Source organism: Petaurus breviceps, unplaced genomic scaffold (assembly GCF_028583685.1).
Source record: "Petaurus breviceps papuanus isolate PSGF00001 unplaced genomic scaffold, PetGlider_PUasm1.0 101, whole genome shotgun sequence".
NCBI classification, from domain to species: Eukaryota; Metazoa; Chordata; class Mammalia; order Diprotodontia; family Petauridae; genus Petaurus; species Petaurus breviceps.
The window spans coordinates 7,149,223-7,170,718 of record NW_027185575.1 but is presented as its reverse complement, the minus strand read 5'-3'; the positions used below and the strand labels follow the sequence as shown (position 1 = coordinate 7,170,718).

General features: G+C 39.1%; 1 protein-coding gene across 2 annotated transcripts in view; it reads right to left on the bottom strand.

Moving 5' to 3' along the window:
* Positions 1–21,496, bottom strand: part of LOC138158698 (adhesion G-protein coupled receptor D1-like) — a 476,877-nt gene that overhangs the window by 207,575 nt on the left and 247,806 nt on the right. For both annotated transcript variants that reach the window (XM_069084871.1, XM_069084953.1), the window contains one exon: positions 445–518. In XM_069084871.1, coding sequence (XP_068940972.1) covers positions 445–518 — 74 coding nt within the window. The remainder of the gene's footprint in view (positions 1–444; positions 519–21,496) is intronic.

Sequence of the window (21,496 nt, the reverse complement as noted above, 5' to 3'; positions counted from 1 at the left end):
CCTCCTCCTCCTCCTCCTCCTCCTCCTCTTCTTCTTCTTCTTCTTCTTCTTCTTCTTCTTCTTCTTCTTCTTCTTCTTCTTCTTCTTCTTCTTCTTCTTCTTCTTCTTCTTCTTCTTCTTCTTCTTCTTCTTCTTCTTCTTCTTCTTCTTCATCCATTAGAGGCAGCTAGGTAGCACAGCATACAGAGTTCTAGCCTGGACTAAAGAAGGAAGACCTGAGTTCAAATCTAGCCTCAGACACTTCCCAGCTGTGTGACTCTAGGCAAATCATTTAGCTCTGCCTGCCTCAGTTTCCTCACCTATAAAAGGAGGATAATAATAACATCCACCTCCCAGGACTGATGTGAGGACCAACTGAGATATTTGTAAAACATCTGACACATAGTAAGCACCATATAAATGTTGGCTATTATTATTTTTAATTTCAAGTTACTGACAACATACCTGAAGTCCAAAAATGCACAATAAAGGAAAATCCGGTTGCTTTTATTTGTCACATCATTGTATAGCTCCTGACTCTGAAAGAAAAGAAAATGGAATTTATTTCCTGAAGTAATCTGAAAAACAAATAACTTGCTCAGGTGAGTTGTGCCTGCACCTGAGAGAATACAAGCAGAAAACTACAGAATGCAAGGCTCAGACTTAGGAGGGCTCGACCCATCCAATGCAACAAGAATGTACGGAGAACCTACAAAATCCCGGGCATCAAAAGTCTCTTCCCTCAAGGAGCTTACAATCTACTGTAATGGAGGAGTGGTGGAATGTAACTTCTAAAGGGGGAGGTATATGCGTGGTCTTCGGAGAAGGGACTGGGCACTAACACCTAAGGACACAAGCAGAACTTCCGCTAAAGGGTAGCATGTAAGTGAATAAGCATTTATTAAGCATCTACTATGTCCAAGGTTCTGTGCTAAGTGCTAGGGGTACAAAAAGAAGCAAGACAGTCCCTGCCCTCAAGGAGCTTACAATCAAAAAGTCTCAGGTTGAGACGCAAAGTTTGTCCCATGCTGATACAATAAAGCAATCAGGGCTTAAGTGTGTGGCCAACTGTTGCCTTATTTAAGAAGCAGCACAAAGATAGAATGAGCACAGCTTCCTAGGGCCTCCCATTATCTGCAAAGAATTGTAAGCAGAGGTGGCCAACAGGGAGCCAGAGATGGGTTCCGTCGGATCCAAGGAGCTCCCAAGCTTGGGGCAATCAATCAATAGACATTTATTAAACATCTATTATGTGCCAGGTGAGGGTGAAGGAGAAGAATGTAAAGGCTTAACATTCAAAAAAGATCTATGGTCTTGGCAACTGTTCCCATCACTTCCTGGCAAATAGTGCAAGAAGAAATGGAAGCAGTGTCAGATTTTATATTTTTGGACTCAAAGATCAGTGCAGATGGCGACTGCAGCCATGAAAATAAAAGATGCTTGCTCCTTGGAAGGAAAGCTATGGCATCTGGACGGCATATGAAAAAGCAGAGACATCACCTCACCAACAAAAGTCTGGATAGTCAAAGCTATGATTTTTCTAGTAATGTATGACTGTGAAAGCTGGGCTACAAAGAAAGCTGAGTGCTGCAGAATCTACATTTGAATTGTGGTGCTGAAGAAAACTTTTGAGCCCCTTAGACAACAAGGAGATCAAATCAGTCAATGCTTGAAGAAACTGTTTCTGATTACTCCTTAGAAGGACAAAACCTGAAGTTAAAGCTTACATACTTTGGCCAATAAGATAGGACTCATTGGAAAATACTCCGATGCTGGGAGAGATTGAAGGCAAAAGAAGGGGCCAGCAGAGGATGAGATGGATAGTGTCATGGAAGCAACAAACATGAGCTTGAACAAACATCAGAAGATAGTGCAGGATAAAAGGGTCTGCTGTGCCCATGAACCCATGGAGTCATGAAGAGTTGGACATAGTTGAATAAATGAACAACAAAAATGTGCTAGGCCCTATGCACATACAAAAAGAGGCAGAAGACAATCCCTGCCCTCAAAGAGCTTACAATCTAGTGGGGGAGACAACATGCAAACAGATATAGACAAGGGAAGTTACACATAGGATAAATAGAGAATGACTGTCAAAAGGATAAAAAGGCTTGGAGAACATTTCCCATAGAAGGTGGGATTTTAGTTAGAACACAGAGGAAGCCAAGGAAGTCAGTGGACAGAGTTGAGGAGATAGAGAATTCCAGGCATGGGGGGCATCCAGAAAAAAATGCTTAGACTTGAGAGATGAAGAATTTTGTTCATGAAGCACTTAGGAGGCCATTGTCACTGGACTGAAGAGTACATTCTGGGGAGTGAAATATATAAGACTGGAAAGGTAGAAGGGGGCTACATTATGAAGAACTTTGAAAGACAAACATGATTTTGCATTTGATCCTGGAGACAATAGGGATCCGCTGCAGTTTATTGAGTGGTGGTGGGAGGTAGTTTGACGTTATTGGTTCATTGGAAAATTATTTTAGTAGCTGAAGGGAAGATGGATTGGAGGGAGTGACCCACCAGTAAGCTATTGCAATAATCCAGGCATGAAGTGATGATGCCGATCTAGGCAAAGAAGGGGGCATATTGTAGAAATGTTATAAAAGTAAAATTAATAGGTCATGGAAACAGATTTGATATGGGGGTCAGGGTGGTTCTACAATAATTGGGAAAATCAGTTCAGTTTTAGACATGCTAAGTTTAAGATGTTTATTGGATATCCAATTCCAACTTACATGTGCTCTTTAAAGAGGCCTTTCTGCCCCTAATGTTACCCACATGAACACTCGTGCCTGCTTCCTGGATCAACCACCTGTGGGAAAATGCCTTAACCTGCTGTTGACAGTCATGTCATTGTTTAAAACAAATGCCAAACTATCACATGTGTGAACTGAGACTGAAAGGAAGCTAGAAATTCAATGAGGGAGCAGTAAAGGAGTAGATTCCAGGCATGGAGACAGGAGAAGGAATGTCAGGTTTGGGGAACAATCAATAGGCTGATCCAGAAAACTGAGCAGGTAAAAGGAAGTAATATGCAATAAACCTGAAAGGGTAAGCTTGAACCACATGGTGACAGAATTAAAATGTCAAGCTAAGTCTCTTCCTTCATCAGTTTTCTGAGATCCAGATTGTTCACGATGTTTCATCAGAGGCTGAGGAATAGGGAGCGACCTGAAGGTTTTAAAATAGGAATGTGGAAAATGGATTAGGGGGATGCAATGGGAGTTAGGGAAAACAGGAAACTGGGAGTCCAATAAGGAGGCTTCTACAGTATGTTACAAGGAAGACATAATGAGGACCTGAACAATAGTGGCTGCATGAAGGGAGAGAGGAAATGGGATGCAAGAAATATCGTGGACATAATACTGAGACAATTTGTCGATTAACTGAACACAGTGGTGAAGGGCAGAGAAGATTGGAGGATGATTCAAGAGTTTTGAATTCAGCAGACTAAAAGAATAGTTGTGCCTACATAAAAAAAATTGTAGAAGACTTGGAAAATTTGGAGAATGGATAAATGGGAGGAGGGAGAATGATGTGCTACATTTTGGACATGGTGAGCTTGAGATGTCCGTGGGGGGTCCAGTTAGAACTGTCCAATAGGCAGCTGGTGATATGGAATTAGAGCATAGGAAAGAGACACTAGAAGTCTCTCTTAGGAGTATCTCTTTTTGACTATTTTCATAAAGATTAGTAAAAAAAAAATTCTATGTATGTGTGTGTAAATGTGTGTTATGTATATGTGTGGATATATACATGTAGGTATATGTGTGTATCACTATTATAAAACATTGCTATGCCCTGTCTTGTCACAAGCAAGAGAACATAAAGACTACAGTAATGAAGATTGGACAAAGGGAATATTTAATTATCCTTTTTCATTCAAGACCACTTAAAAATCATTGTCAAAAAAAAAGTCAGCTGAGCCTGTAAGATATCAGCTTCTTCATCAGACCATAAAACATCCACCCAAAAATGTTTTTGTTCATTTCCAATGGGCTTGAAAGTCTTGACCCCATTCATGGGAACGCTGAACCCTGATTAAATATATTGCTATAGCAAGAAGTAAAACTGTTTCAACAAAAGAGAAATTCCTAAATGGAGATGGAATACCACAACACAACATTGCATCATGCCATTTCACAAAAGTTTAATAAATTTATCCCAAGAGGTGGAGATAAATTTGCTTCACTAATCTGGGGAGAATTAACACCATTGAAAACCTACAGGTAATAGCCCATGCTTGATTTGGGGGGGGGGGGAAATTAACTATCTATCAAAGGCATGTTTGTTATGTAATCTATTTTAGCTTCTTGATGATGAATTAAAGTAAATGTATCAAATCTTGTAAACTCAATGCCAAATCATGTAAACCAAGTGATTACAGAAAACAGGGGACATGTTGCCTATTAAAAGTTCTTTAAAGACAGAAAAAAGTTGTAGATTTTATTATGTAAGTCAATCAAACAAATTATGCCACATTGTTCCAATTCATTCACACACCAATGCATTGCCTCCTGATATAATCCATTTCACTGTGGGATTTGCTCTAATTATTAGGAAGATTTACATTATAATAGAATCAAACTCTTCCTCTCTGCAATTTCCATCCATAGGTTCTAGTTCTTATCTCTGTGGATAAATGAAACAATTGTAATTCCTCCTCACATGCTGCCTATTCAAATAACTGAAAATTGTTACCCTGACTGGCCTAACAAATCTTCTCTTCTCCAGGCTAAATATCCCCAGGTTTTGTTTTTATGGACACATTCCAATATATTTATGCCCTTCCTAAACTGTAGCACTCACTATCAATTGCGGAATGGCTGGATGAGTACTTTAATGGGAGAATAATATTGTGTTATAAGAAGTAATGAAGGGGACAGTTTCAGAGAAACCTGGGAAGTTTTGTACAAACTGATGCGGAGGGAAATGAGCAGAATTAGGAGAACAATTTATACAATGGCAATATGTTATAAAGATAAATATCTTTGTAATCATCTTTTTTATTATACTGTTATAGAAATGCTTGTTTTATTCAATAAATTAAAAATAAAATAAATAAATATAAGTTTTTAAAGAAAGACTGTGATCAGTTCAATAACCAACCATGATTACAGAAGACTCATGATGAAATATACTACTCACCTTCATGACTAAGAAGTGACAAACTCAGAGTGCTTTTTTTTTTTGCTTTTTGGAGGGGGGGGACATAGGGCAATTGGGGTTAAGTGACTTGCCCAAGGTCACACAGCTAGTTTCTTTTGTGTTGTGTCTGAATCCAGATTTGAACTCAGATCCTCCTGACTCCAGGACCAGTGCTCTATTCACTGCACCACGTGGCTGCCCCTTCAGAGTGCTTATTGAAACAGATTTGGGGGTGGAGGGGTAATGATTAATACTAGAATTTGTTTTGCTTGACTCTCTATGTTTGCAGCAGGGGTTGCTTTTCTTTATTAATGGGGGTAAAGAATTGGGGGATGTAGGAAGGAAAAAAGTCACATTTTTGTTGATTAAAAAATTAAAAAAACTAAGCACTCAGAGCAGAACACAATGATCTGATCAGGATACAGTATACAAGATCATCATAACCCTCATTCCGGATTTTGTGCCTCTATTAATGGACCCTAAGATCATATTAGCTACTGGGGGCTGGTCTTTTATACTGTTGATTGATATTGAACTTGTGGTCTACTAAAATATATAATATATGTATATTATATATATGTAATTTTTCAACAATTATCAAAGTTACACCTCTCCCACTTAGTAATTATACAGTTAGTATTTTGAACCCAAGTATAAGTCTTTATATAGTATGCCTATTAAAGTTCACATTGTTAGATTTTGTCCATTGTTCTAATGCATCAAGGTCTTTAGGTTCCTGGTTCTATCTTCCAAAGTGCTGGTCATTCCTCCCAACAAATCATCAGCAAATTTGGAAAGCATGAAATGGTTACCACTTTTTTTAGAAAGTCAAATAATGGCCAAAATAAGAGACAGACATATTACACATGGAATGGGAAGAAAAGACAAATATATATTCTCTTTGATGCCTAGCAGGTAGGAGGCATTTAATAAATAATCCTTGATTTATAGATAAGATTGGATTTTATTTAGAAGTCTGATTTTGCTCGTGGAAATCCATCCTCAGATCCTAAATCCAAAGCAGCCATAGACTTCTTCTGGAACACTGTCATAAGGGTCCAAAGTGCCCAAGACCAGCCCCAACTCATTAAAGATGTTCAGACGTAGGTCTCCTTCCATGTTAAAGGGCACCAAAATCATCCACTAATCAAGAAAGGCCTCAGACATCTCATTATCTTTTCACTACTCAGTTTCCAACTGGCAAATTCTGTCAAAACTACAATATATAACTTCAGCCACCAGCATCAGACCTTTCCCACCTCAATTCTGGGTTTCCATATAATTCCATCTATCAAACCCATTCCTCTCTACATGAAAGATGAAAATACTAATGGTGCCCTACTGAATTAAAGAGGGTCAATTTTTTCATAGTCCTTTTTCCTGTTTTCTACACCTTTGCACAACAAGCCTAGATTGATTCTTTCACTAAACACCATATAGACAGATATGCATATAAATTGATGCACACAGGAAATTATACCTATAAACCTTCAGCCAATTTCTGGAAGGAAAAGGGTTCATCTGTCATATCGCCTTCTTGATAAAAATAATCATTTTAAATATCCCCCTGGGTATGATACATTTGTTTTGATGCTTACATAAGTCTTTTGATAAAATGAGAAGTCAATTATTTCATTAAGACAGGGAAGGAAGATCATAGAATCTCAGAGATGGAAAGGACAAGAGATGTTATCAATTCCCACGTAAAATCCTTGACAAATAATTATTCAGCCTTCATTTGGAGACCAACAATAATGAAGAACTCACAACCTTCCAAGGAAGGTCATTTGACTTGTTCAGGAAATGGGGAAATTTTTACATTACACAGAATCTAATTCTTTCTCTTTGCAATTTTTATCCATAAATTCTAGTTCTTATCTCTATAGAGAAATAAAAAAAATTCCCAACTTCTTTTCTATATGCCATCTCTTGCTTGACTTCTCTGGACCCATAACTGTATTCAGAATGATGTGAGGACTTGCCCCTGGTGATATGAGTTCTTATTGTTTCCATTGTTGTTGTTGTTATTGTTGAGTCATTTAAGAATATCTTAAGAGTCTAAAACAAGGTCTTTCTTAGCACCTGGGAAGTGCATCTGCTGGCCAGAATCAGCACCTCTAATTGGTTAAGCAGTTCGAAAGAGGTCTCTTACACATAATTGACACTTGAAGCTATTGAGTTCTTCTAGGAAATAGCTGGGCAGCTAGGTGAGGTCCAACCCTAGAGTCAGGACCTGACTTCAAATGGGGTCTCAGACATTTAATAGCTGGGTGACCTGGGCAAGCCACTTAATTCTTTTTGCCTCTGTTTCCTCATCTGTAGAGAAGGAAATGGCAAAGCACACCAGTATTTTTGCCAAGAGGGCTATGACTGAAAAATTACTCAACAACAACAAAAACAAAGTCATATAGGCCTTTGGGAGGGTTGTTTTTAAGTGGGAGTTATAATTTCTCATGAGTTCTTTAAGGACCCTGTTCATTTTCTTTGACCTATAAATAAACCTGTTCATTTTTTTATCTTTATGAACCATGAGCTTGCAAGAAGAGTTGGTGGCAATCACCATAAATGGTATGAGATTATCTGGCCAGAGGCAGTGAGCCAGAGAAAAGTGAGAAATATCCTAAAATGAATCCAGGTCCTTTGCAGCATGTGATAGCCTAGAACACAGAAATGATACATGTTGGGACAATTTCAACTGTTAAGAAATTTTTCTTTATATGAAACTAAAATCTGCCCTTTACCCTGCAACTTTTACCCACTAAATCTCATTTGGTATTATTAAAGGCCAAGTAAAACAAATCTATTCCCTTTTCTGCATTCTTGTAAAATTTAGTTAATAAGCTATAAAAAGTATTCTTTTAATGTTTAACAAATGTTAATTCAAAATTAACTAAAGTGAATATAGTTATCCTGTCTCCTGATGATGAAATGATTTCATCATCCTGGTCACATTCGTCTGGACCCTCTTTAGTTCCTTCCAAAATATGACACCAGAACTGAACCTAGGACTCCAGATGTGGGCTGATCACATGGATGTTTCACTGCATTTAGGAGCCTCTCATTCTACATAGACTCTGATTGTGACATAATTTGAGTTGTAGTTAGTCCAAAATTCAAGTAAATACAGTGTCTAATTTCTAAGGGGAAAAAAAGTCTAAAGCCAACCATGTAAGCCATTTTTAAAAGGAACTTCCTTTTATATGATAAATATCATTTACATAAAACCAAGAACCGGCATTATATGCAAGAAGGATAAACTAGAAGCCTTTCCAGTAAGATCAGGAGTAAATTGAGGATGTCTCTTGTAGTTGCTACTATTTGATATGAAAATGCTAGCTGAAAGACAATAAAAAGAAATTGAAGGAATAACCATAGACAAAGAGGAAATAAAACTATCACTTTTTCAAATGATATGATTGTTTACTTAGAGAACCATAAAAAATCAACCAAAATTAATTGGAACAATGACTTCAGCAAATTGTAAGGTATAAAATAAATCTATGGAAATCAGCAATATTTCTGTATATTAACAATATAACCCAGCAGGAAAGGACAGAGAATTCATTTAAGATAACTACATAATGTATTAAAATACTTGGAAGTCTACTTGTCAAAATATACATTAAAAACTCCATGAATTCAACTACTATTCTTTCTAGAAATAATGATATATCTAGATAATTGGAGAAATAGTAATTGTTCATGTATAAACTGAGCCAATATGATAAAATGACAAAACTACTTATATCAATTTATGTATTTCATATCATACCAAACAACCTACCAAAGTATTATTTTATGCAACTAGGATATATATATATATATATATATATATATATATATATGGAAGAATAAAGGTAAAAAATCTCTAAGGAAATAATGGGAAAAAGAACAGGACAGAAGGGAGCTGGCAGTATCAGATTTCAACTTTTGTTATAAAGTAGCAATCATCAAAATTTGGTTCTATTTAAGAGATAAAGAAGTTGATCACTGGAACACACTAGATACACAACATAAAATGCAAATGACTCTAATAATGTAGTAATAGATAAACCTGAAGACCCCACCTAATGGTATAAGAATTCACATTCAACAAAAACTACTGGGAAAACTGGACAGTACTCTAGCAGAAACTAAGTATGAACCATCAAGTCATCTCATGTACCAAAATAATTTCTAAAAACATACCTTTAACATAAAGGGTAACATCATAAATTATAAATGCAAAGAATAAATTGCTTCCCAAATAGATTGATATGGAAAGAGTTCATGACCAAATAAAGGATAAAGAGGATCCCAGAAGATAAAATGTACAATTTTTGTCATTTAAAATTTAGAAGTTTTTACACAAATAAAATTAATGAAACTAAAATTAAAATGGAATAAGGAAACAGGACAAAAATATTTCCAACAAATTTCCCTGATAAAAGATTCATTTACAAAATATTTAAGAAACTGATTCTAATTTATAAGAATGAGAGTGATTCCACAATTATTATAAGGTCAAAGGAAATGAACAAGTACTTTTCAGAGGAAGAAATCCAGGAATCAATAGCCATATTTTTTTAATGTTTCAAATTACTGTTAATTAGAGAAATACAAATTAAAGCAACTTTCAGCCTCCACTTCACACCCATCAGGTTGGAAAAGTTGAAAAGAAAAAATAATGACAAATATTAGAGGATCTGTGAGAAAACAAGCATGTTAATGTACTATTGGTGGCTCTCTAAACTGATATAGCCATTCTGGAAAATAATTTGTTAACTATGTCCCCAAAGCAATAAACTGTATGTATTCTTTGACCCAGAAATACCACAACTAGGTCTATAGTGCAGAGAGATCAATGAAACACTAAAATTACCAGTAGGTACAGAAATATTTATAGCAATTCCTTTTGTGCAAACTAAGGGAGCACCCATCAACTGGGAATTGGCTGAACAAATGATGCTGTTTAAATGTAATAGAATAATATTGTATTATAAGAAACTGTGAAAGAAGTGGTTCAACTGAAGCTTAGTGAAGTGAGCAGAACCAGGAGAACACTGTATACAGTAACAGCCACAGTGTGTGATGACTGACTTTGATAGACTTAGCCCTTCTCAGCAATGCAAGGACCTAAAACAATTCCAAAGGACTCATGATGGAAAATTCCATCCACATCCAGAGAAAAAACTAGGGAGTCTGAACGCAGAGTGAAGCAAACTAGTTTCTTTTTTTTTTCTTTCTCATGGTTTCTCCCATTCATTATAATTCTTCTATACAATGTGACTAATGTGAAAATATGTCATAATATGTAGAGCCTTTTTCAGATTGCATGTCATCTTGGAGAGGGAGGAGGGAAGAGAGACAGAGAAAATTTAAAACTTATGGAAGCGAATGCTGAAAACTTGAATTAACTTTTAAAAAAAGAGATGGTTCAAGATAAACCTAGGAAGACTTGTATGAACTGATGCACAATGAATTGAGTAGAACCAGGAGAACAATTTATACAATAACCACAACTCTATAAAGGCAAACAACTTTAAAAGATTTAAGAGTTCTGAATGACAAAATGATAAACTATGATTCAAAAGGCCTGGTCACAAAGCATGCTACCCACCTTCTCACAGAAAGGTGATGGACTCAGAGTTCAGAAGGAGACATATTTTTTGAATATGACTGGCTCAGGAATGTATTGATGTGACTATGCATATTTAGTTCAAAGGTTTTCTCTTTATTCCAATGGGTGGGTGGAGGTAGAAGAAAGAGAAACTAAATATTTTATCAATTAAAAAAATTTCAGGCTTCTATTATTCAGTATGTGAAAGAATTAAAAATAATTAAAACCTGTTTCCCTTCAACTAGACATAGGTTAAAAATATAGGGTAAGAAGTACTTTGAAAAATGCATTTTTATGAACATCAAGCATTAGAAAGAACAATTCTAGGAGTCCAGTAAACACATCCCTGCACCCAACCCAACCTCCCCCATTCAAAATAGTCAATGGAAAAAAAATTAAAGGTCACATTTTATTTCATTTATGCAAAATGTTTCTTTCTTTCCTTTTTCCTAGCAGATGCACACAGGATGCCAGATCTCATTTGCAACGTCACCTTGGGACACTGTTTCTAGCATGTCTTCCCAAATTTGTCTGGGAATCCTTTATTGCCTCTGTCTGATCTTAATAGCTTAGCCTAATAAGGCCTTCTGCACAAAGAGAAAGGCCACTCCATTCCTCCGTTCCTCAGTCCCACAGTCCTAACTACCAGAAAAGAATCATTAATGCCAGAGGGGAAAGTGAATACAAATAAAAATCAATTATCGCATTTTAAGAATCATAAAGGAAGAAAGACTTGCCTGTTGCTGTGAACCTTTGCTTATACCTTGAACGTGGTGTCTTAATTGACAAAGGGGTCCAAGTGATCTCAAAGGTAGGGAGAGACTTGAGAATGTGGTTTCTGGTCCCAGATTTGTTCCTTCCTAATTGTTGGACCTGGAGCAAGTACCTCAGTTTCCTTATTTATAAGATGAATGGGGGATAGGTGGGGCTAGATGGCCTCTGAAGTCTCTTTTGGCTCCAAATCAATGATCATATGATCCTATTTCTGTGAGCCTAGGTAATATCACTGAATCTCTATCAGTCTCATATTACTCAACTATAAAATGAAAGAATCAGACATGGCCTCTGAGGTGCCTCCCAGGTCTGAATTTATGACCCTATGACTCGGTACTACTGGGAGGCAACATAGATCAGTGTATAAGGAAAGGAGCTGCCATTTCTATAACACTCAAGAGTTGAGAAAGGAATTCATAGACATTAACTCATTTAACCTCGCACTGACCCCACAAGATCAACACAAGAAGTATTGTACATTTTATGTGAAAGATATTATATATCTAATATCCATATTATATACTACATATGGTAAATATTTATATTTTACAAATGCGGAAAGGGTCATGCTTACAAGACAAGTGAATGTCAGAGGCAGGATTTGAACCTGACTTCAAGACCAGAACATCTGATATCATAACAGCTGAACTTGATATCATAAAGACTTTGGTTCAAATCCTGCCCCAGAAACTTACTAGTTATGAAACCATGGTCCGGGTCACTTAATGTTTCTGAACCTCAGTTTCCCCTCCTATAAAATGGGTATAATAAAAATTGCAGTATCTGACTCAAAAGGCTTCCATATGGCTCAAATGAGTTAATATGTACAAAGCACTTTGTAAACTGTACAGTGAGATATAAATGCTACTTGTTGATGTTGGCATTCTTTATTATTTCTATCATTACCTCCAGGACCCCTTCCCACTCTAAATCTATGACCTTCAGCATATGATACTCCAGTTGTCCCTACAGATCCAAATACCATATAAATCAAAAGGAATTTATTAGGAGTCCACTGTGGAACTTCAGAGTACAGAGAAAAAGATGTATTTTTTTTTCCCTAAATTTAATTGATGGTGGTGGTGGTGATGTTTTTTAGGCAATGGGGGTTAAGTGACTTATCCAGGGTCACATAGTTAATAAGTGTCTGGATAGAGATTCAAATTCAGGTCTTCCTAACTCTAGGGCCCATGCTCTTAAGTTTAAATGTGAAGTCATGATGTAAGCCTGAATAGGAACTAGACCTATTACTTTAGTGATATAGAGATTTCCTAGCAAGAACACTACCTCTACCAAGGCAACTTAGCACCTTCTCAGCAATTTATATTTCTAGAGATGTGCCCAGATCACAGAAAAGGTAAGTGACCTGACCACAGTCACATAGCCCATATGTCTCAGAGGCAAGACTTGAACCTAAATCTTCTTGGTTCCAAGACCACTTTGTCATTCACTATAATATGTTGCCTATTGGTAGGGAATCCGCCAGATTAAAATCATCCTTGATGCTCTCCTCAAACCTCCTGGAAGCTGGAAATTGGTCCAACAAGTATTTTTCCCTAGTTATCTTTCTAAAGGCTGAGAAGGCACAACACAGTGGAAAGAGGAGTGGGTCTGGAATCAGAGTCCTTTGATTTTTCAGGTATTTACCTCCTGCATGACCTTGGACAAGCCAGGACTCTTTAGCCTCAGTTTCCCTATCTTTAAAAAGAGAAGTAAGGACTAGATTTCCCTACCAAAGGACCAAGGTCATTTCCAGATCTAAATCCATAGTTCTATGACTTCTCGGTGCTGGTGGATGAAGATGAAAGCACCAGATGGTGGAGTTCAGGGCTCACAGGTAGAAATGACTAACCTAGCCCACTGTGCCAATAATGTGCTATTTCTGTTCAAAATCATGTTTCCCCTTTCCACCTAAAGCCTCTGTCCAGCCTAGGCTGTCTCATCCATAAAAGGGCACAGAAACACAAGAGCCCTGCTTTGGGTTACATTATACTATGAGCTTCCTTTTTTAAATAGTATTTTATCCAATAAAGACAAGTTCTAACATTCACTTCTTACAAAATTTTGAGTACAGTTATTCCTTCCACATCATGACTTTCCCCATCACAGTTTCAATATGTAGTGGGTTGGCATAAGAAATTAAATGGGAATTTGGGAGGAGTTTTACAGAAGCTGCAGCTGACACACAAAGTCCAGCAGATGACACAGAAAAAGTTTAGAAACTCAGAAATGCATAAAATATTTGTATAGTACTGTATAATTTCAACCCAGATTTTATAAGAAGGTATTGTAAACACTCAATAAAAGAAAAAGAAAAAAAAATTCAGACTTCTTCTCTGGTGTGAAGAGAGAGCCAAATGATTTTACATGAATTTTCTGGAAGTGGGGAGGAGGAGGTGCCCTGCCCCTAACCCTCCAGATGATATTCTCCCTCCCTCGCTCCCTAAAACAGTAAGCAATTTGATATAGGTTATATATGTGCCATCATGCAAAACATATTTTCATAATAGACTGTAAGCTTCTTGAGGGCAGGATTGGTGTGTTAGCTTTTACCTCTCCCAGTTCCCAGATCAAGGATCCAGAGCTAATAGATGCTTAATAACTGGCTGTTATATTATCCTTAAGATACAATATTGCATCTCCTTTCTTTTGATGCCTTTGTACAGTGTTCTTCCTCATTCCTGGAATGCCTTCAATCCTACTTAGTAAGAATCCTTACTTTCCTTCAAAACACACCACACACACACACACACACACACACACGGCATTTATTTGTGTTCACTCTGTCTGAGGTACAATGCAAAGTGTTTTCCATGCTGACACCAGCTACAAGAACTAATAATTTATTTTATACAAGTCGATGTGCTGTCTCCTGGGATAGCAGTTAAGTTCTTCAGGGATAGAGACCCTTCCATCGTCTTTGCATTCCCAGAACCTAGCACAATGCTTCACAAATATAGAATACACACTTAACAAGTGTTTACCAATTCATGTGAAATACCCTTCTTCAGCACCCTTCAAAATCAGAGCAGTTCCCATCCCTACTGGTTGGGTTCGAGATTTCCTCACTTGGAAAGAAAGAAAGAACTGAGACAGTTTCTGGGAAATTTATCCAACCATCTGACTACACACTCTGATGATTAATTTGAGGGGGAAAAAACAGCTCTAGCCACAAACCCAAGGTGTGTGTGTGTGGTCAGATGGGTGGGAAAGACCAAAACAACTGAATGGGGTCTCAAGAGTGGTAGATCCCACCCAGAAAATGAGGGAGACTCCCTCGATCTCTTCCTTTCAGCAGAGCCAATATCCAGAAGCAGTGCTGTGACATGGAAAGGGTCCTGGATTCTAGGCTTAATTAAGAGATTCCAAAGGTTTTTAATCCATTGACCCTGGAAGTCAGAAAGCGTAGGTCCTGTTCTTAGCTGTGGCATCAACTTACTCTCTGACTTGTCAAGCCAGGGAACCTTCATGGCCTTCAGTTCCCTTATCTAGAAAATGGGCTAAAAATGCCACCTCACCCTCCCCATGGGAGCTGGTACTTAATCTCTCTCTGTCCGCTCAAATTTTACACACACACACACACACACACACAAGTGTGGGTGGATGTGTGGGTGCTGGTGAATAGTTTTTTAGTAGTATCCAACTCTTCATGACCCCATTTGGAGTTTTTTTTTGTCAGAAATACTATAGTCGTTTGCCATCTCCTTCTCCAGCTCATTTTACAGATGAGTAAACTGAGGTAAACATGGTGAAGCAACTTGCCGAGTCACACAACTAGTAAATGTCTGAGGCCAGATTGGAACTCAGAAAGATGAGTTTTCCCAACCCCAGGCCCAGTGCTCTTATCTATCTGCTCCATGTAACTCCCTTTTACATATATATATATATATATATATATATATATATATAGAGAGAGAGAGAGAGAGAGAGAGAGAGAGTATATATTTGTTTGTATATGTACACATATATGTAAGTGAATGTGTTGTATTATGTATGCAGATTGTATGATTATACATGTATGTGCATTTGTGTGCATGCATATTTCTGTTGCATTGCTATAATACACAATAAGCTCCTTGAGAGCAGAGAATATTGTTTTTGTTTTGTCTTTGTATCCCTAGTCCCTGAAACAGTGTCATATATACAGTAGTGCGGGGGGGGGGGGGGGGGTGTTTGTGGGAAGCAATTAGGGTTAAGTGACTAGCCCAGGGTCATACAACTAGTAAGTGTCTGAGGTCATATTTGAACTCAGGTCTTCCTGACTCCAGGGTCAATGCTCTATCCAGGACACCACCCAGCTGCCCCTGAAATAGTTGTTTAATAAATCTTATTTGCATTTGAATGGAATGGAGATAGTAATACCTTAGGCCTGAATGCACTTTGTAAAATTAAAAGCTGGGGCATCTGGATGGGGGGGGGCAGCGGGAAAGAGAGGAGAAGAGAGGAGAGGAGAGGGAGAGAGAGAGAGAGAGAGAGAGAGAGAGAGAGAGAACTGCATTTTATTGGTATAGGGAAAAATTCAGAGAGGAAATTCTTTATCAATGAAAATAGGCATCTGATCTTCAATTTACAGTCTTAGAGAGGTGCCCAGGAGAGAAGTAAAGTGACTAACCCAGGATATCATGTGTGTCAGAAATGAGACTTGAACCCAAATTTAACTGAATGCTAAGTCATCTTGTGTTTGCTACCACAAAAGTTCTCTATGAAATAAAAAGGGGGAGGGGGGGGAGAGTGCTAAAACTGCACGGGACCTGGAGCCCAGACATTCACGGTTTAAACCCTGGGTATCACACTTGCCAGCCTGTCTTTGGGTAATTGACCTAAAATTCTTTGAGCTTGGCTTTCCTCTTTGGAAACTCTAAAATGTTATACAGATGTGCACTGTTATTACTGTCCTAGAGAGGACCAGAGTAAGTCCTTCTCTGTCTCAGCTTTATTTAGGTTTGTTCTTTAACAACAACGGTCAAATCAATCAATGCTTTTGACGCTGAAGGAAAGCTTCAAGCTGCGTCACGTATACTGATGTGTAGTCATGGTTTTTTTATCACAAGGGGGTGTTACATTGCCATAGGAAATAAAGGTGAGTCACCCACTTTACCGGCATTTTATGCAAAAATGTGGGAGGTGAGAACAACCATTCCAAATCCCAAATGCCTGGAAAGATGGAGGTTAGCCATGCCCACGCAGATAACAAGCACTGTGAGAAAGGAGAGCTGGGACACGCTTGAAAGGTTTTTATCCAAGGAGGAGGAAGCAACCTGCCCCTTGGCCTCAACGTCCTCCTGAGTCATCAGGTTCAATAAGCAATGTGTTACATACTCTGGCTCCATACACTCTAATCCATCTGTGGTCTCATTAATATGTTTATCTGCCTATCCTATGTAATTCTCACCCAGGCCCTCCCATAAACTAACCATAGGTTCCTCACTTAACATTCTAAGGGTCTTCCTCTGTTCTCCTGACAATATGGGAACTCCACTAGACGACAAAGGCTCTCTGTCCACTAATTATACTTCCCTCCAGTTAAGTGAGCAGCACATTTGTTTCAGGTCAGACATTTCTCTTATGATAGTCTTCATTCTGTATCACTCTCGAGGAATGGTACGTTTCTCATGTGCCACCCCTCCAGTTATGAACCTATCCATTGCCACTTGGGTGATCCACAAGTCTGGAGAATTGTATAACTATATGACTTACAACCTTTCAGTATCCTGGAAAGAATATTGAGGTTAAGGAGCTGAGCTGAATAGAAATTCTCTACCATATTCCAGAGACCTCTTCATCTTAGAAGATCACTCTAGCCCTAGAATTCATACACTGGCAATACCCTTTAATCATTCATCCTCTCCCTCTGATTAGATGTCTCCTCTCCATTAAATGGCTCAACCATTTAAGGAGGGTACCCAGACCAGCCATGTCTTCATTCCTCTCCAGACTGCACTCAGGACTTTCTCTACTATGTCCCTGCTCAGTATACCTTTATCGCCCCCCCTCCCCCACCTCATGCTTTTCAGGTCCCTTTTGTGTATAGTTTTGCCCTATTAGAATGTAAGTTCCTTGAGGGAAGGGTCTATCTTTCTCTCTGCCTATATTTGCATTTCCAGAGCTCAGCACAGTGCCTAGCACATGTTGCTGTTGTTTGTCCTTTGATCTCAAAGAGGACTGTGACATCAGGAAGATGATGCCATGACTTGCAAATGCGTTGGATTTAAGTGAGGGAGGGCTGTGCAAAATCACCAGCCTCATTTGCACTTCCAGAGCCCTCTGAGTCCGCTGGCAAGATATAGATCAGGACGACTGAAGAGGGCTCTTCCTGGTACATAGAAAGTACTTCAGAGGCTTGTGGACTGACTTATGTTACAACCAAAGGAGAGAAGTATAGTTTGTGCAGGGTGGAAATACAACTAACCTTGGAGTCACAGAACCCGGGTTCATTCAATCTCACCTTTATCAGGTGAGAACTCCTTTTTGATTGAGTTACTGAAGCAAGCATCAAATATGTAAACTTGGTGTGAACCAATTCTAGGCAACTCCATTGCATCAGTCAACCAAAGGTAAAAACTAGGTGTGAGCAGTGAAATGCTTCAAGCCATAGTATGAGACAGGATGAGGAAAAATATTGGGATTGGTTGAAAGAATTAGATAGACTTTTGGACCTGGGTTTATCAGGGAAGGAGATTTCAACAAGAACATAACTATTGCTTCTAGAGTTTAGATGTGGGAGAGTTTGAGGATCTAAACCCTCCTGGATATAACCACAAAGTAGAAAGAGACAAGAGAGCAAAGGAGGAATGGCCCTAGACTCCAGGGTTCCAAGTTTTACAGAACAAATCCTTTTATTAAGGGGATTTGTTCTGTGAAATTTGGATTCAATGAAAGGGCTGCACTTGAGGACCTATGTGGCCTTGAGGTTGCAGGTTCCCCATCCCCAACTCTACAGGGATTGTCACACACTCCTTCTCCCTTTTCCCTCTCCTTGACCAGGATCATATTTGAACTTTAAAAAATGATTTTGGTAGCAGGGTGGATTTTAATGGAAAGATAATTGAGGCAGAAAGAATAAAAAGGTAGCTATGGCAATAGTCCAGGTGAGAGGTGATGAGGACCTGAAGTTGGGGCAGGGGAGAGGGGGGAGTGTTGTATAAGTGAAGAGATGGAGCTCTATGGGAGGAATATGGTGGAGATAGAGATGAGATTTGGCATCTGACTCAATATCTGGGGAAAATGAAATTTAGAAATCACATATGGGTCTAGGAACTGGGATGATTAGCAGAATGGTGCTTCTCTCTACCAAGTATAATGAAGAAATTTGGAAGCGGTGTGAGTTTGTGAACAAATCTAATGAGTTCTGCTCTGGAGATGCTGAGTTGGAGATGCCTCTGGGACAATCAGTTTGAATAATCCAATAGGCAATTGCTGCTGCAAATCTTGAGCTCGGGAGAGAAATTAGGGCTAACTATATATTGATCTGGGAAACATATGCTGAGATGATCATTATATCCATGGGAGCTGATGAAGTCATATCAGGAGAGAAATGAAGGTCCAGGGCAGAGCCTTGGGGTATATCCACAGTTAGCATGCCTGGTGTGAATGATGAACCAGCAAAGGAGATTTAGGAATGGATGGACATTAAGAACAAAACCTTAGAGAAAGAGCAAGGTCCTAAAATCCCAGAGAGGAGTTTCTACCAATGGTAGCACACTGAAACCCATGTACTTCCGTTCTCTTGTCTTTCGGGTCACCTACAACATTTAATCTTCTGAGATCAGAAGCAGAGTGGTCAAATGAGGCACAGAGGTCAAAGAGGATGAGGGTAGAGAAGAGGCCATGAGACATAGGAGATATATGGCTAGGAGAGAGCTGCTAAGTTTGGAAAGCGTTGTTTCAGTTGAGTGATGAGGTCAAAAGCCAGTTAGCAGAGGAAAGTGAGAAGAGAGCATGAGGTACTAACTATGGATTCCTTTGTCAAGGAACTGGGCTTTTTTTTAAAGGAAGAAAGACATAGAATCATAATTAATGGAAATAACTGGAGACTTTTTCTGAGGATAGTGGGGACTTGGGCATAAGAAGAAAGAGGAGGAGGAGGAAGAGGAGAAGCATTTATACAATGCTTTAAGGTTTGCAAATCACTTAACATATGCTAGGGTTTTTTTTTTTTGTTTTTGCTTTTTGGAGGGCAATTGGGGTTAAGCGACTTGCCCAAGGTCACATAGCTAGTTTTTGTGTTAAGTGTCTGAGGCCGGACTTGAACTCGGGTCCTCCTGAGTCCAGGGCCATATGCTGTCTCTGTTCATCCTCCCAACAATCCTGTGAGATACACACTATTATTATTCTCATCTTGCAGATCAGGAAACTGAGGCACAAAAGAGGTTAAATGGCTTATCCAGGATTGAAAGCTAATAAGTAGATAACAGAAAAGTAGAAAGAGAGAGACTGAAACTAAGAGAGATTTCGATTGATAGTGAGGGCAATCAGGGAGAAAAGATGAGATAAAGGGGACGTATGGAGGTTGGTCTTCATGCTAAGAAGGGCCACCTCCTCATCAGAGGTAATTAGTATTATTAGTGGTAGTGTTATTATTGTCATATATAGGATTTATATTGTACTTTTAAGATTTGCAAAGTGCTTTATAAATACCATCTCATCTTATCTTCACAACAACCCTGGGAGGTAAGTGCTATGATTATCACTATTTTGAAGTTCATGAAATTACCCAAGTTAATGTATTCTCCCTCCCAGAGCCTCCCCAGCTTTGACATTCATTCTCTGTTCTCAGGGCCCCCGCAGCTGACATTCTGTGTTCTGAGGAACCTCTCAAGCCTAACATCCTGTGTTCTAAGGGTTCTCCCAGCTTACATCCTGTGTTCTACGGGCCCTCAGAACTCTACGTTCTCTGTTCTCTGAGTCCTCCCAGTTCTGACATCCTATGTTCTAAGGGCCCGCCCAGCTCTGACATTCTGAGTTCTCTGGGTCCTCCCAGTTCTAACTTCCTATGTTCTAAAGGCCCTCCCAGCTCTACATCCTCTATTCTAAGGGCCCTCCAGCTCTTGACATCCTGTGTTCTAAGGGCCCTCATAACTCTATATTCTCTGTTCTCTGTGTCCTCCCAGTTCTAATATCCTATGTTCTAAGAGCCCTCCGAGCTCTCACATTCTGGGTTCTCTGGGTCCTCCCAGTTCTAACTTCTTATGTTCTAAAGGCCCTCCCAGCTCTACGTCCTCTGTTCTAAAGGCCCTCCCAGCTCTACATCCTCTGTTCTAAGGGCCCTCCCAGCTCTGATATCCTGTGTTCTAAGGGGCCTCCCAGCTCTGACATTTTAGGTTCTAAGACCCTCCCAGAGCTGACATCCTCTGAGGTCAAGGACCATATTTTTGTCTCTCTTTGTATCCCCAGTACTTAGCTGAATAAATGCTTATTGACACACTGACTGTTCTGCAACATCTCCCAATGCCAACAAATAATATCCTAATGCCCCTTCCAGCTCTAAGTTCTCTAAAATGCAAATAGGTGGCTATTCCCAGAAGCCAAGGCAAGCCTACTGTCTTCTTCAGGCCCAGGGCATCCCTGCCAGCCCCAGGAACTCTCAGGGTAGCCAGCTGCAGCCTGCTGTCTCTGCTTCCCCATGTGTATCCCCAGGTTTCTTTCCTGTAAAATTAAGATGTCCCTCTCAGCAAGGAAGCTGGTTCTCATTTGCACACATTGATTTTTAATGTCTCACTATTAGGAAAAGCCAGAAGTCAAAGAATGATGAAAAGGCAATTGATTTTGCAAGGGGGATAATTTGTTTTTTAGATTTAGCTGACATGACAGCCATTCCTGAGTTGCTCCAGGAGCACCATGGGTATTGATTCTAACTCTAGGAGTTTGGCATCAAGCAAGCATGATCACAGGAGCACAGATACAGGCTGGAGGGGACCTTAGAAGTCATCTAGGCTAATTCCCCCTTGTTTTGCACATGATGGACCTGAGACCCAGGGAGATTGTGATTTACCCAGG